We start from the raw sequence: 15440 nt of genomic DNA, 5'->3' as shown, positions 1-15440 counted from the left end.
CTTTCACTGTCCTGTGTCATTATCTTAAGATAACAGCATGTGTTACGTTGTTATTTTTGTTTGTTGGTTTGTTTTTTGATGTATTTTTTGCCTCTGTCTGTGTCTGTACCGTGGGCATTCAGTTCCGTGGAGGCCAGAAGAGGGCATCAGATACTCAGGAACTGAAGTTTCAGATAGTTGTGAACCACCGAGTGGGTACTGGGAATTGGACCTGAGTCCTGGAAGAGCAGCCAGTGCTCTTAACTGCTGAGCCATCTCTCCAGCCCCATGACTGTTATTTTTAAAGATTTATTTATTTTTGTTTATATGTGTATGTCTGTATTTAGATATGTGCACATGGATGTATTGCTCTTGAAGGCCAAAGAGGGAGTCAGATCCCTTAGAGCTGGGCTTCCAGGTGATTGTGAGACAGTTGATGTGGGTGCTGGGAACTTCTGGGAGAGCAGCTAGTGCTCTGAGCCATCTGAAGTCATCACTCCAGCCTTGGAGGGAGGTTTATTTGTTTGTTTGTTTTGTAACTAGATTAATAAGTACTTAAGCAAGTCTTTGGTGGAGGTATTTATTTAAAATACCAATGATTGAACCTACAACCTCATGCATCCTGATCAAATACATACTCACACACAGACACTCACATACATATACATATACACATATACTACACATACATGCATGGGAGGCTTGTGTGTGCATGCATGAGAGAGTGTGTTTATGTGTTTGTGTGTAGGCCAGGGGTGAATATGGATGTCTTCCTCAGTTGCTCTTCACCTTATTTATTTATTTAGGTGGGGCCTTGCATTAGACCTGGAGATTGCAGATTTGGCTAGACTGGCCAGCTAGAATCACCATTGAACATTGGCATGCCTTGCTTTTACACAATTGTGGACATTGAATTCAGGTGCCCCTACTTGTGTGGTAAACACTATCTACTCAACTATCTTCCCAGTGCAAGAAGTTAGCTTTCTTTATCTGGGAAGAATTATGGAGCCCAATAGCCAACACTGTGGTGGTATCTTAGTCTGGACAGTTGTAACAACTGTTCTCAGTGTAAAGCACAGTTTTCTCGTTGAGTGTTGTTTAAAAGTCAGACGCAATACCTATTTCGGAGTGAAAGTCACGTGGAGTCATTGTGATAGGTTAGTGTTTTAGCATGGAATTGGAGTCCTGACTCATTTTCAGGATACACAGGGTTCTCTTTACTCAAGAGCTAGTTAACAGATTTTAAAACATACCTTCAGCCGGGCGGTGGTGGCGCACGCCTTTAATCCCAGCACTCGGGAGGCAGAGCCAGGCGGATCTCTGTGAGTTCGAGGCCAGCCTCGACTACCAAGTGAGTTCCAGGAAAGGCGCAAAGCTACACAGAGAAACCCTGTCTCGAAAAACCAAAAAAAAAAAAAAACATACCTTCAACACCCCTTGGATAGAATAGCTCTAAGCCACCTTTGGTACCTCAGACGAGCCAAGAATGAGTCATTAGAGTTACTGAAAAGCAAACACCTGAGTGGGCTAGAGACATGGCTCAGCGGCTAAGAGTACTGGATGCTCTTCCACGGGATTCAGTTCAGTTCCGACACCCACACGGCAGCTCCCACCATCACACAGTCACACATGCAGGCACAACACCAATTCACATCAAAATAAATGATCAAAACATTGATTCCTGTAAAGATCGATTCAGTAAAAAAGATGAGCAAAGAAAGGGTGTTTCGATATTTGGAATGCTGCAAGGGCTTTTTGATAAATGTGTTTTGTACGCAAGACTATCTTGTGACCATCAACCAAACTAATCCTGCTGTCTGTGGCGGCGTTTTAGGCTACACGAATACAAAGCAATTTACGGATACCTAACAAAGGCAAAAGGAAATGTAATCGCTGTGTAGCTCGAGCCTGAAGTGTGGATGGATACAGCAAACATGTAGAAAATGTGCTATGCTGCAGAGAGCTGAGGAATTGTAAGGTCTGAGAAAATGCCTCAAGTGGAATCTTGAAGGAATGTGAACATTTCTATAAAAAAATAGGAGAGCGGATAAATAAGTTGGCCCATTGCAGGCTTTGGGCAGCCGTTTTTTCCTTATATAGTTTTTGGTTATTTGCATTATATAAAGTGTTAAAAAAAAAAAAAAGTCACGAGCGAGATGGGAAGGACCTTTTCATGACTGGAGTGCCATGAAATGTGTTTGGTGTTTCGGTGTGTGTGTGCCGTGTGAATTTCACTTTTAAACAAGGACTTAAAGATTCCCTCCCTCCCTCCCTTCCCCCCCCCCCCATGACATAATTCTTTTTATTTTTGAATAAAATTTAAGAGATCAGCATACTGTGTTGCCTAGGCTGGCCTTAACCTCCTGGGCTCAGGGGGTTCTCTTGCTCAGCGTCTTCAGTAGCTAGGACTCCAGATGCATCCCACCATACCAGGTAACATTGATGTTTCTTAGGAAGCATGCCGACAAGTAAACAGTGATACAGTTGTTTTTTTTTTTTTTTTAATTAACTTACTTATTTTTTGCCTTTGGGTATTTTGCCTGCATGTATGTTCGTGTATCGTGTGTGCCTGATGTCTTCAGAGGCTAGAAGAAAGTGTTGGAACCCATTGGTTGTGAACCAAGATGTGGGTACTGGTAACCAAACCCAGGTCCTCTGCAAGGGCAACAAGTGCCTTAACTGCTGGGCCGTTGCTCCAGCCCCCAGGGTTTAACTTACACACTTTAGCTACTGACATTTACTGCCTTATAGCTAATAGAATTTGAAAGTGAATTCACACATCTTGATAGCATTGATTGGACAGCACTACCCCAACAACTTTTTTTAGAAAGCTACTGTAGTGGAATTGAGGTTTTGTATTACTAAGGGCCTTAGAGGAAGAAGCTTGTGCAAAGCTGTGGTTATGGTTTCTTGGTGCTGTGTTAGCTTTGGTTTCCATCTGACAGAGGATGACCCCGTCCGTTCCCCACAGTCATCATTGTGATGAAGATGATCGATTCTCATTGTCACTTCTTGGGTGTCCTGGATGCAGAGGATTTTCAGCCCTACTCATATTATGAGCACAAAGACTATTTGAGGTGAGCTGGCAGAAAAAAACTAATTTTGGAAACAAGTGAGAACTACTCCATGCCTACAGACAGCTCTCTCATTCCTTTGTGAAGCAAACAGGAGTCAGAAGTTTAGCCAGCAGGGCAGGTGGATCTCCCTGATGGCTGCAGTGGAGCCGGACTGGTGGCCTTTCTGAAGCCCTGTTAATCATATCCTCCTGGGACAGCACCATCAGTGAGCAGTGAGGCATTTAGAATGGTGACATGTTTGAATGCAAGGCTGAGTCACAATTCCATAGATGCAAAATAAATTCTAGCTGTTCATAAATAATCCTTGATCCTGTTAGCCAGTATGTATATTCTAGCTTAGAGGGAGGGCCTCAGAATTTTCTATCTAGTTTACTGAGCATAACTTGGGGAGTTAGCATTGATGGCTTTTTATGTAGGTGTGGGGTGGACCTCTTGCGTGTTGTTACCTGAGGTACCCTTTCTCACCTTCTAATCATAGCAGGAATACATACTGAAAGACTGATTTCAGCAGCTGTATCTGAGCAGAATGAGCATAGCACCTGGTTTTCCTAAGCCAGTGCCCTCCTTGCCCTCTGGTGATAGTGTATGCCTGCCCTCTGCACTCTGGTAGCCATTGGCACAGATAGATGGCTGGTGACCATTTTAACTGTGGGAGAAATAACAGAGGAAATACATTTTTCATTTTACATTTTACACACACACACACACACACACACACACACACACACACACACACACGTACTATTTTAGTAGTAATTGAGCTGTCCAGTTTGGGGGACATATTTTGAAATGTATGTATGTTATACACACTTATATAATTAAAGGGTCTGGAACGCTGTTGTCCTTAAGTGTTAGGTCACTGTTAATAACAAAGAGTTTGGGGTTTTAGCATGAGTGAGGTTTTAGAATGAATACATTGCACTTCATGTCTTGTCACCATATACTGCATGAGTAGGTTATGGTGCACCACTGAGGAACTGCCCAGCCCTAACGTTGTTGGCCACCATTTAAGTAACGCGATTCCCTGTTGCAGAGTTCCATCTGTGCCCGGGTCCCTCCTTAGGAGCTTCCTCCGGAAATGCCTTTTGCCATCTGAGGGTTCCTTCCTGTCCCAGTGCACACTGGACCTGTGGACCTGCCGCCAGAGCAAATGTTAAGCCGTGAGGGGAAATAGAAAACAACACAGTGGGTGTTATTAGCCCAGCCGGTTTAAATGATGAGGTGTTAACCACATTTTGTATAATAACAGTTTTTCTAACCCTGGAATCATTATACTGCATTTTTAATGCAATCAGTTCATAAACATCAAAGTGGGAACACCAAATTTGTATGGGGTCAACACTGACTGGGCTCGTAGTGGACAGCTGAGAGCTGTGTCCCTGTGTGTGTGTGGGTGGCCTTGCAGCTGTTGACCAGGCTTCTAGACAGTTGCCTCTTTGCCTTTGTAGAACCAGACCAGTCTTAGGCAAAAAAGCATGCCCCGCCATGGAAAGGACATAAACAGTGAGTTGACATCAGCTCTGAAAACAGCAGGTCGGCCGCCAGACACAGCAGTTATCCCCAAATACTGGGTAGTGGAAGCATAACATCCACACAATAATATTTGTCTTTGTACAAAAGCACTGGGTTCTCTGAGTGTGTAACCAAGGCTCAGGTCCAGGGTCAATGTGTTGTTATCCTCCACGAGGGCAGCGGTGCGAGGAGAAGCCAGGCTGCACAGCACACCGTGACCCGCAAGTGCCTGACTTCACAGGATGTGACATATGGGCAGAGGACCTTTTCAGAGATGCCAGCATCGGCAGCAGTTACTCAGCAGTCTGCTGATTCTCCTGGGAAATCCCGTTCAGGTCAAGGTCCTCATTTCTCAAAGGAAATGCTCTGTTTTAGAATTGTTTTTAATAGATCAAAAACCACATACAAGTTCGGTGATTTGAGGATGTTAACGTTACCTGGAAATTCCATACGTCTCCCATTCAGAATGATCACTGAAGACATGAAAACATGCCAACGATGTCACGGAAAATGTGGTCATGAATAGTATAGGTGAAATTTTAAATGTCAAATGTAGTAGAGGTATATAAATATAGTAAGATCTTTTGTAATACTGATTTTTTAGAGTCTGAGAAAACAAGCCTTACGTTGAGAAATACTAATATTTGATGAAATACCAAAAAGTCTTTGTCTCTTCCTTAGTGAGAAAAGGGAAGGAGAGTTCACCTTAGCAGGTTGACCAGTTCCCAGGGGAGCATGCACCACGGAAGCCTGACTCTTCTCTTCTCTTTTCCTTCTTCCCTGTGCCTCATGATGAGTAAAAGCTGATTTTTAAGTGGTACCTGTGTTCTTGGTTTATTGTAGTCCTCGTGAACGTGATAGAGCCCTCTGCAATGTCAGTTACCCGTGGACAACCATGTTTCAAAAATACTAAAAGGAAAATTTCAGGAGTAATCCGTGTGCTTTAAGCTGTGTGCTATTCTGAGCAGCGTGAGAGAATGTTAATTATCCTGCCTGAGAATGAATTAGCCTTTTGTCCACTGTGTCTACGTGGTATATACTACCAACCCAGGAGTAGCCATGTTGGCCATTATATTGCAGTACTTGTCTTTAAATAACCCGAACAATGGCAAATACAGCAGTGGGTGCTGGCAGTTCGTACCAAAGGGCAGCTGTTAAAAGGCTTCCTTTAAATGAAAAGGTGAAGTTGTTGACTTAGGAAAATGATGGAGGTTGCAAAAAGATGTGTAGTATGGCGGGCTACTTTTAGAGTGTGCATTTATTTTATTGCAGTATATTTTAGTAATTATTTTTAATTATATGCCGAACTTAATTATACACGTAACCATAGGTAAGTATATAGAGGAATAAAGATAGTATAAACAGGGCTTGCTGCTTTCCAGTTCCAAGACAGCCCTTCAGGCGTCCTTAACTGTCCCCTGTGGATAAAGGATGCCTACTGTGTTAGTAGCTACTAATGTCTTAGAGCAAATTAGATTCTAGAGAACAGAGCATGTTTAGTGGTCTCAAGTGTGACATGAGCATGTGAGACAGTGTGAGACAGACTCAGACACTAAGTAACAAGAGATGCCATTCTTCCTGGCAATGGCATCTTTGAGTTCTATCCCCCACAGGGTGTGTTTTGATCATTGAGGTCAGTTTATTGCTCAGTGTGTTGCTGGAGAAGCCATTACAGGTCTTCCTGAGCATGTCTGATAGTTAAAAGTTTTTATTTTGGTTATCTGGGTGCTGTCTGATACCCATGGTCTTAGTACTGAGGTGCAGTGGATTGCCTTGGACTGTTGGCCTTTACTTAACACAGCGGCTGGAGTTTTTGTTATGCCTTATAAAGATTTTAGCTGAGGATGTTAGCATCTAGGACAGAACAGCTGACTCAAGCATAGTTGCAGATGTCCCATTGTTGTTGACCAGGGATTTTTTATTTGAAGTAGGGTTTCATGTAGCTCAGGCTAGCCTCAACATGAGGATGGTCTTGAAATTTTGGTCCTCCTGCTTCTGTCTCCTGAGTGCTGGGATGACCCATGTGCACCAGCACAACCTTTTTATCCCTCACTAGACATCAAACCTAGGGTTTTCCAAATGCTAAGCAAGCTTTCTACCAACTGAGCCACATCCCCAGCTCCTGACCAAGGATGTTTGCTAAAATGTTACACTTTAAAAACTGTAAATTTTATTTTATGTGCAGTAATAGAAAAATATCCTTGAATTGAAAGTGTTAAGTGTGCTAGTTTTTAAAAGGGATTCGTACTAGACAAGTAATATGATTTCATATCAGGCGATGTAGTAACTGAGGAAAATATTCAGCAGATTGAGAACATGCTGGGTTTCTGGAAATTGTAAAATACCACTGTCCGCCAGGTGGCAGAGTTTCTGCTGCCATTGAATCCTCTGATGGAATTTCTCTCCCCCACAAATTGAGTACTTGCTTTCTACGTGAGAGTAACTGGCATTGATTAAATTGTTACAGCTGGTCAGATAGCCATACTGACCCTAGAACAGTGTGTTCACTAATGGTCCTGCTCAACATGAAATCCTAAGACAGACGTCTCCAAGGAGCAAATAAACCTGGTCTTCTGTAAGGTCCTTTCCGAGTCACTGAGACTTGGGTCACCATGACACACTGTTTTTGATTTCTTTCTTTAGTTGATGGATAGCTTGCCATTTTTTTAGGAACTGTAAAGATGCCTTTGTTTTTAAAAAGACATATAGAGCAGACTCAGAAACCATAAGTTGTAGAAAGATTGATCACAGAACATTTCAGATACAACTCTTTCCGGTACATGACGTTAACTTTCCAAGAGTCCCTGGTTTGGGGGAGCAACCGCTTTTATTAAACAGGAAAGGTCAGCATGAAAAATTAGTATTATGCAAACCATGGAACTTAAAATATTTTTAAGTTATAGTTTATTATTGAGCATGTGGAGGGCAGAGAACGACTTGTGGGAGCTGGTTCTTTCCTTGCACTGCGTGGGTCCTGGAGATTGAACTCAGGTTGCTAGATGTGGTGACACACACATGTTACCGATTGAGTCAACCTACAGCCCCACTACTGTACTTCTTGTTTCCGGTAGTGGTACTGAATGGTAAGGGGCACCACTGGTTTCTACTTCTAAGGTTCTCTGTTGTTCATGTTCCAAAGTGTTTTTATGAGTACACCGAATACATAAAATGCCTGTTAATCCCCATCTTTCTCCTCTTATTAGTGGCGGGGGGGGGGGGGGGGGGGGGGGGCTGTGTATGCCATCATGCCTGAAGGTCTGGGGACAACTTGGACAACCTTGTAGTCTGTTCTTCCCACCTTTGCATGAGTTCCGGCTTCTAGAGCTTCTAGAGCTTTGTCCACGGAAGCATTTTGCCGGCCTCCTCATCTTTATTAATTACCCATTTTCTTCCCATGGAGGAGATTGGCTTGCCTGCAACCCCATACTTCTTGGAGACTCTACTTTAGCGATGGTGTGGTTTTATATAATTTGCTAAAATTGTAGAGTGAGTATTTTCAAAATGGGATGGTGAGATGATGTTGAGAATCCACTGCTTATTCAGAGGAAAGGCCTGGGGACATGGAGTGTCACATGGCCCCTATAACCGGAAAAGGGGAAAGTCAAAGCCTTTCTTACAGATGAATGGCTTGAGCATGGCTTCATCCTCACAGGCCTTCTGTGTGATAAATATGTGGTTAATTTCATTAATAGGAAGGAACTTTCATTAAGTCTGCAAGTTCTCGAACTTTCTTTTTGGAGAGTTGAAGCAGTCACCAGAAAGTTGTGGTCAGGACTTTCAAAGCCATCTAGCTGGGCTTTCACAAATACTTATTAACATATACTTTTACTTCTTAAAACACTTATTTACCAGTTTTTCCATCAGTCATAAAAACCACAAAGAGGTTTTCTTTTTATGCAATTACTGCTGTCCTGTGTTTTCTGCTTTATTTTTGTGTTTTTAAATTGCAGAGTGAGGCAGTAGAAAGGCCACGTTGATGAAATATAGTTTTGATGTTGCTAGTAGAATTGTACATATTTGGAATTTCACACAGGCTGAAGCCCCCTGAGGTGAATGATGATAAATTCACCTACAACTTACACATCTTAAAAGTACTTCCATTTGGCTCTGTGGAGATGGCTCAGTCAGTCACATCCTTCCCTTGCAAGCAAGAGGACCTGAGTTTGATCCCCCAAGCCCACATTTTAAAAAAAAAAAAAAAGTCCTTCATGGTAGATGTGCTTATAATTTCATTGCTGGGTATGTGGAGGCAGGCAGGTCCCTGGGGCTCACTGGCCAGTCAGCCAAGCCTCCTAAGTGAATTCAAGGCTAGTCACATACCCTGTCTCACAAAAGGGTGGATGGAGCCTAAGGGATGACATCAGAGGTTGTTCTCAGACCTCCACACACAAGCACCCAGTATGCAGATGAACGCGCGCGCGCGCGCGCGCGCACACACACACACACACACACACACGCAAGAACATTTCCATTTGTGTTCTCTCAGACTCACTGAGGAGAACCCTAACCCGATGCCCTCTGTCAGGTGCCTTCTCTTCTTTCATTTGAATTTCTGTTTGGCCCAAATACTTCGCTCGTCTTCCCCAGTGCCCTGGCTCCGTGTGGCGTCTCTATGGACCACACAGGCGGTAGAGGACAGAAACCGGACAGGGGATTCTGCTCCTGGCTCTGCACCTCAGCACTGGCATTGGGTGCTTATGCCACTGGTTAAGTGCCATCTTAGTGGATGGATTTCACCAGAGCCAAGAAAGCAGAGGCGTCACTGAGGAATCCGGGGAGGGTTGGCAGCCCGAGCTGCTAGGTACCTGTGCTCTTGACGGAACTGTCTCCAAGCTGGTAGACGTGAGTGGCTGGGCCACGAGCATTGTCAGCACATACTGCCTGAAGACTGCCTGGGCTCTGCCTTTCCTTGTTTTCACCTCTTCAACTTAACCATTTCCCCTTCGACCACAGGTCTCTTTGAGGCCTTCTCTTCGTGTTCCCTGACATTGTCTCATCACTTCTTACTGAGATCAATCTACAGTTGCCAGATAAAATAGTGACAGATTATTGTTATTCTGTGTGTGTGTGTGTGTGTGTGTGTGTGTGTGTGTGTGTGTGTGTGTGTGTGTAGGCCAGAGGTTGGTGTCAGGTGTCTTCCTCTATCACCCCCCTCACCCTCCGTCTTATTTTGTAAGCTGGGGCCTCTCACTGAGCCCGAAGGTCACTGGTGCCATCAGCTGGCCACCACACCCCAGGAAGCCTCCTGTCTTGTCTCCCCAACCCTAGGGCTGCACGTGTACATCCAGCTTTTCTGTAGATACTGGGGATCACCCCAAGGTTCTCACGCTCACAAGGACTTTACTGAGGGAGCCTGCTTGGCCCCTTTTATTATTTTATTATTCTACAGCAAACTTCTTAGTCCACAGTTAAACTTGTTTATTAAAATGTACACGGAACCCAAGAAAAAAAAAGATGTGGTCCAAGCATTGTTTTTCAGTCGTGGAATCAAAGATGAACTCACAGGGCGGAAAAATGGCTCCAGGGGTGAAGGCACGGTGACCTGAGTTCCGTTCCCAGAACCCACGTGGTGGAAGGAAGAGAACACGGTGGGAGAGTTATCCGTTGACCCCCACAGGTGTGCCATGGCAGGTGTACACACACAAATAACTGTAAAGATGTAAGTTACAATAAGAACGGAAAAGGATTATTCTTGCACTTATTGTCACAATTTGATGATTGAAAAAAATGTTTTGCAGCTTCGTATATTTCCCCCACTTCCTGTTTTTGTATTCTAATGCTAGGAGGTATTGAGAAAGCTTTCGGAATTGTTATAAATAATTTTTTTTTTTTTTTTTTTTTTTTGATGAGAGGCTGGAGAGGTCAGGTCAGACGGTTGCTGTGACATGAGGGACAGACCCCAGGACAGGCACACGCAGTTTTGTTTTGCATGCACTCCACATCACTGAAGTGAATAACAGGCCTGTTAATGAGCACTCAGGGCTTCGATTGGACACAGCTGCTTCCTCACCCTCAACCTTGCTGGCCTAGAAACCAAACCTTTCACTTCAGGGTGTTAAGAGACCTTAATGATGCTGAATGCCTAATTGAACTTTGGTAGCAAGTTCGTATTGTATTTCATCAAAAGTGTGCTTTTAGCTGTTCATTCTGCAATTACAGAGGGGCAAAATACCCTAAGTTTTAAACAAGGCATGTGTGTCCATGAAGCAGACTCATGTAGCTCCTCCCCTGACCCATTGATGAAGAAAGGAGACGAGACATAGACATGCCTGACAGTGGCCCCTAACTGCAATAGAGGAAGGATAAGATAATGGCAGTTAAGGCTTAATGAGCAGACACTAGGCTCCAACTTTGTTATAAACACTTCCTATGCCTTGTATAATGACTCCTCCTTACAGTCTTCTGCGTATATTCCCAGTCCCACAGGTCATGAAATGAATGGAGCCTCTGAATAGTTCTGATAGGTTCACAGGCCACAGTGACAGGAATTTGAACTCTTGGAGTGGTCCTTCTGAGCACTGAGGTCAAGATGCTATACACAATGTGCTCTTTTACCAGACAGCCTGTGGAGCCCGAGTACATACCAGCCTTAATAGGTGTGGTGGCTTTGTTTCCTGACTATGGGGTGCAAAGGCCTTAGCTGCTAAAGACAAATCCATTTGTGGTAAGGAGCACAGCTCTTGAGAACTCCTCTCCTGTGAGGCAGAAAGGGTTCCTTTCCTCCTGCTGACTTGAGTCATTATGCTTGCCCATCCCAGAAGGTGTCTGTCACCTCCTGGGCTCTGGGAAAACTAAAGGAGCCTCTTAGGAAGAGGTCCAGTCTCAGGCCCAAGGGATATAGAGCTGTATATCTTGGACAAGAGTGTGGTTACTGATGTTAGAGGGGTGCATGTCTGCATGAATGGAGTACATGTTAATACGGGGCTTATTGCTGCTCTGCCCATGTCCTTCTCTGCATCCACTCATCCTAAGATGCACCTGTGCCTGTTCCCCAGGTTAGTCTCAGTAAGCACCAGGTGAGATGCTCACTGGCCTCAAGGGAAGCCCTACCTAGGTGCTGAGCAGATTATCATAGCAGCACCCCCCAACAAGCCGCAGTGTTCCAAGTGACATTGGCCCTCGGTAGCTCTAGCTCCCACTCCATGTCTTCTGTGTGCAGCTGGATTAAGATGGCCTCACACTAGCTCTTGGTCGATTCTGCTGGGAGAGCTCTTTCCATCTGAAGCTGACCAGAAGTCTGCCGATGATGGCGGTTTCATATACTTTTCAGAATCATCTAGGTGCATGTTGGAACAATTCATTCTCTCCAGGGTTTTACAGGGTCGGTGGAGTAGAGGAATTTTGTGTTCAAGGTGGGTGGGGAGGTGATAAAGGAGGAAGTTTGCTGCAGGATTCTTAGAACACAGACCATGACAGTGGGAATCTTGGTTCTGTAAGAGGGCAGTAGACTATTCTGCATCACCCATGCTGACTTGACCTCAGAATCCCTGTTTATCAGATGTTCTGGAACTGGTGTTTCTTAGAATGGCAGAGTGAGAGAGAACTCAGGCAGCGGGCCTTCCCTGCGAAGTCCAGGCCCACCACTTCCTGTTCTCTAGAACAACGGACTTCACTTCCTATGGCCTCTGCCTCCTTGTCTGTGAAATATAAATAATATTCTTCCTTGCTGTATGGAATGTATGCCAGCTCTCATTGCTATTTACCCAGCTCCCTCTATTAATAATATAAGTCCCTCCCACACACATCTACTGCATGTATCCCCAAAGGCTCGGTTCTGTTTGAACTAGGAAATGACTGAACCAGGAAATAATATAGAGATCTTGACTTTGGGGGAATACTCAACAGTTTCCAGTTTAAATTATCTGTCTAGTCAGTGTGGCCACAGAGTCATTGCTAAAACTGAAATGCTGACTTTGACTAAAGGCGAAAAGGAAAAGGGACAGTGGTAAGAATGATTCTGGTATCCATCTAATTTGGACAGGTCGGTATAGAAAATGTAAGGCTATGAGTACTATGTAACAGTAGACATCAAACGTTTAAAATCCAGGTTTCCTAGATGTATGCTGTGGGCAGAATGGAGATGGTGGATAGTCCCTGTCTAGGAAGAAAGGAGAAAGCCATAGAAAGAAGAAGGCAATGCTTCCTTTATGGGGAGGAAAGGTGGACCGGTTTTCTGCTAGTTCACAGACAAACAGAAGGCTTGGTTGTAAACAGACTAATAAAAACCAGGAAGGCTGCGAATGAATGAGCCCCTCCATGTAGAAACGAGATGCTTAGCTGCCTGCCCCTCCACCGACAGCCCTCACCGATCAGACAGCTCCAAATGGCTCTTGCCGGTGGCCCTCCCCCACGGGCCGTCCCCTTTTCCACACCCCCTCAACGGTCGAGAGCTCGTGGTCTTAGTAACAGAGGACTTCTGACTGTAATCCTAGCGCGTCACTTTGTTGAAGGCAAACACGTGGTTTGGGGAGCATTTATAAATCTCTGCTCCGGGCAGGATCGTGATGTTATCTGCTGGCAGCAGAAGGTTTGCTCGGAGCTGAGCTGCGGACGCTGTGGGCCAGAGAGCCGGGGCGAGAGATTGAGAGAACAAGCAGAGAGCTGAGCCCTAGGGCAGGCGACAGGGATGAAGAGTAGAAGCATTAGGGTTTAAGGAGCCGTCCTGAAGCCACCGGGCTGCAGAGAGGAGTAGGTATCAGCAGAGGTCTATTTTAGGGTCGCAAGTCCCTTCTTACCCTAACCGAGAAAGTGCAAGCTTGCTGGAAGCCAGGAGAGGCTGGGGAAGGGTGCGGGTCTCCGAGGCGCCCCGCAGCCAACCCGCCCAGGAGGCGGTGTTGTTCCGCAGGGGGTGAAGGAGGTGGCCGATCTCTGTCGCCCGGTGGCCGCCTGGAGCAAGAGGAGGAGGATCTGCAGGACGGAGCTGGAACCTAACCCCCTTTGCAGGCATCAGCGGCGGCTGCAACGTGGAGCGACCCAGCCGGGTGTAGGCCACAGCGCGGCCGCAGGAGCAGGATCGTCGCTGCCTGCTCCGGTCTTGGCGGATCTCTGGGGCGGACAGTACCCCACCGAGTCCCCGAGTGAGCCGCGCCGGGGCGCATCTGCCTCCCCGCGGCTCGCCAGGCTCGCCCTCGGCGCGCGCACACACACGCACGCGCGCACACATCCACACGCACACTCATCCACACACGTGTGGAAGGCAGGCCCCAGCCGCTCGGTCTTTGAACATCTCAGTTAGAGCCCGGCGCAGCCCCGGCCGCCGCTCTGCGCTCCCCGCGGCCCTGCGCGCCTCCTGCCAGTCCCCGGACCTTCTCGTCTCTTCCCTTTTGGGCGAAGGATCCGAGTTCAGATCCGCCACTCCGCACCCGAGCCTGACACACAGAACTCCATTTCTTCCTTTTAAGTTTATTTCTACTTCAGAGCCACTCACTCCCTCCCTTCCTGGGGGGAAAACAAACCTTTCTTACTCCTTAAAGTGAGAACCCCCTCCCCACGCTTGAGCATTGCATATTACTGTCTCCACGTTGGGAACGCGTTGCACTTTCTTTTTTTAAAGGAATCACAGCAGGGACGTTTTTCTATCGGGCATTGACTTTTGATTGCTTTGCAAAAGTTTCGCATTAAAAAAACAAACAAAAAAAAAACTTTACCTGACTTGCTCTGAGAATTATTGGTTTCTTTTTATATTTTTTTCTTACTTTAAACAACAACAACAACAGCAACGTTCCCACCTTTTAAAAACATGCACTACTGTGTGCTGAGAACCTTTTTGCTCCTGCATCTGGTCCCGGTGGCGCTCAGCCTGTCTACCTGCAGCACCCTCGACATGGACCAGTTTATGCGCAAGAGAATCGAGGCCATCCGCGGGCAGATCCTGAGCAAGCTGAAGCTCACCAGCCCCCCGGAAGACTATCCTGAGCCGGACGAGGTCCCCCCGGAGGTGATTTCCATATACAACAGTACCAGGGACTTACTGCAGGAAAAGGCAAGCCGGAGGGCAGCCGCCTGCGAGCGCGAGCGGAGCGACGAAGAGTACTACGCCAAGGAGGTTTATAAAATCGACATGCCGTCCCACTTCCCCTCCGAAAGTAAGTACGGTTTCCACGGTTTTCGCCTTTTCCATCCCCAAGTCTAAGGTTGGCCCGGAGCTCCACAGACCCACAGCAGCCCTAGGCGTCCGCCCTTTCCTCTCCAGGTCCCCAGGTGCCGATCGCCCCCTTTCCATTCTGTCCTTCGCTCCTTCCACCTCCTTTCCAGTCGTGGGATGGAGATCTGCAGGTTTTATTTTTTATTTTTTCTCTATAATTCCCTTCCCCCAAACGCCTCAGTCTTTTTAAAAGACGTTTGGATTTCTCCCTCTTCCCTGGTCCACCAACTAGGGAGTCAGCTCCCTTCTGTCAAAAGGAAAGCGCTTTTCCGGATGACTTTAGGCTAGGGGGACCTTGATAGATTTGTTTTCTTTGCTGGGTTGGCGCAGGGTGGGGGTGGGGGTGTCCTCCAACCAGTACACAAAGAGTTAAAAAAAAGTGCCTTCAAACTAGCCTTCCCAAAGGCACCCCCTTTCCGTACTGACCTATTTGGGGGCTCCCCAAGCCTTTGCTATTGTTTCTCACTGCCCTAAGAATGTCAGCATCACCAACACCAAACGCGCGCAGGGTGTTGGGGGGGTGACAACACTGAAACCCCTTAAATCCTCGATCTTCTGGTGCTCTCTGTGTAGGTGTTTTCACACTCCTCCCCTCGCAAAACCATGTCCCGAGTCCCCTTCTGACCTCACTTGGAGAGTAGAAAGGATAAATACAGTTCTAACTGGGCTGAAGTAGGTTTCACTTCCCGTTCTGTTTTTCTAGCTAGCCCTCACTAGGCTGAGAACAG

The 15440-nt window shown here is 46.1% G+C and overlaps 1 protein-coding gene across 3 annotated transcripts in view; it reads left to right on the top strand.

The window, feature by feature from the left end:
- Positions 1-10432: 10432 nt before the first annotated feature.
- Tgfb2 (transforming growth factor beta 2) overlaps positions 10433-15440 on the top strand; it is an 89646-nt gene continuing 84638 nt past the window's right edge. The window contains exon 1 of one of the 3 annotated variants that reach the window (XM_052737947.1): positions 10433-14653. In XM_052737947.1, coding sequence (XP_052593907.1) covers positions 14308-14653 — 346 coding nt within the window. In that variant the 5' untranslated portion in view covers positions 10433-14307. The remainder of the gene's footprint in view (positions 14654-15440) is intronic. The other 2 variants (XM_052737945.1, XM_052737946.1) reach the window with 2 other exon arrangements.

This window comes from Peromyscus californicus, unplaced genomic scaffold (genome assembly GCF_007827085.1).
Source record: "Peromyscus californicus insignis strain IS unplaced genomic scaffold, ASM782708v3 Scaffold_14__1_contigs__length_90479793_seg_2, whole genome shotgun sequence".
In the NCBI taxonomy this organism is placed as follows: Eukaryota; Metazoa; Chordata; class Mammalia; order Rodentia; family Cricetidae; genus Peromyscus; species Peromyscus californicus.
This window is presented reverse-complemented; position numbering and strand designations above follow the sequence as displayed.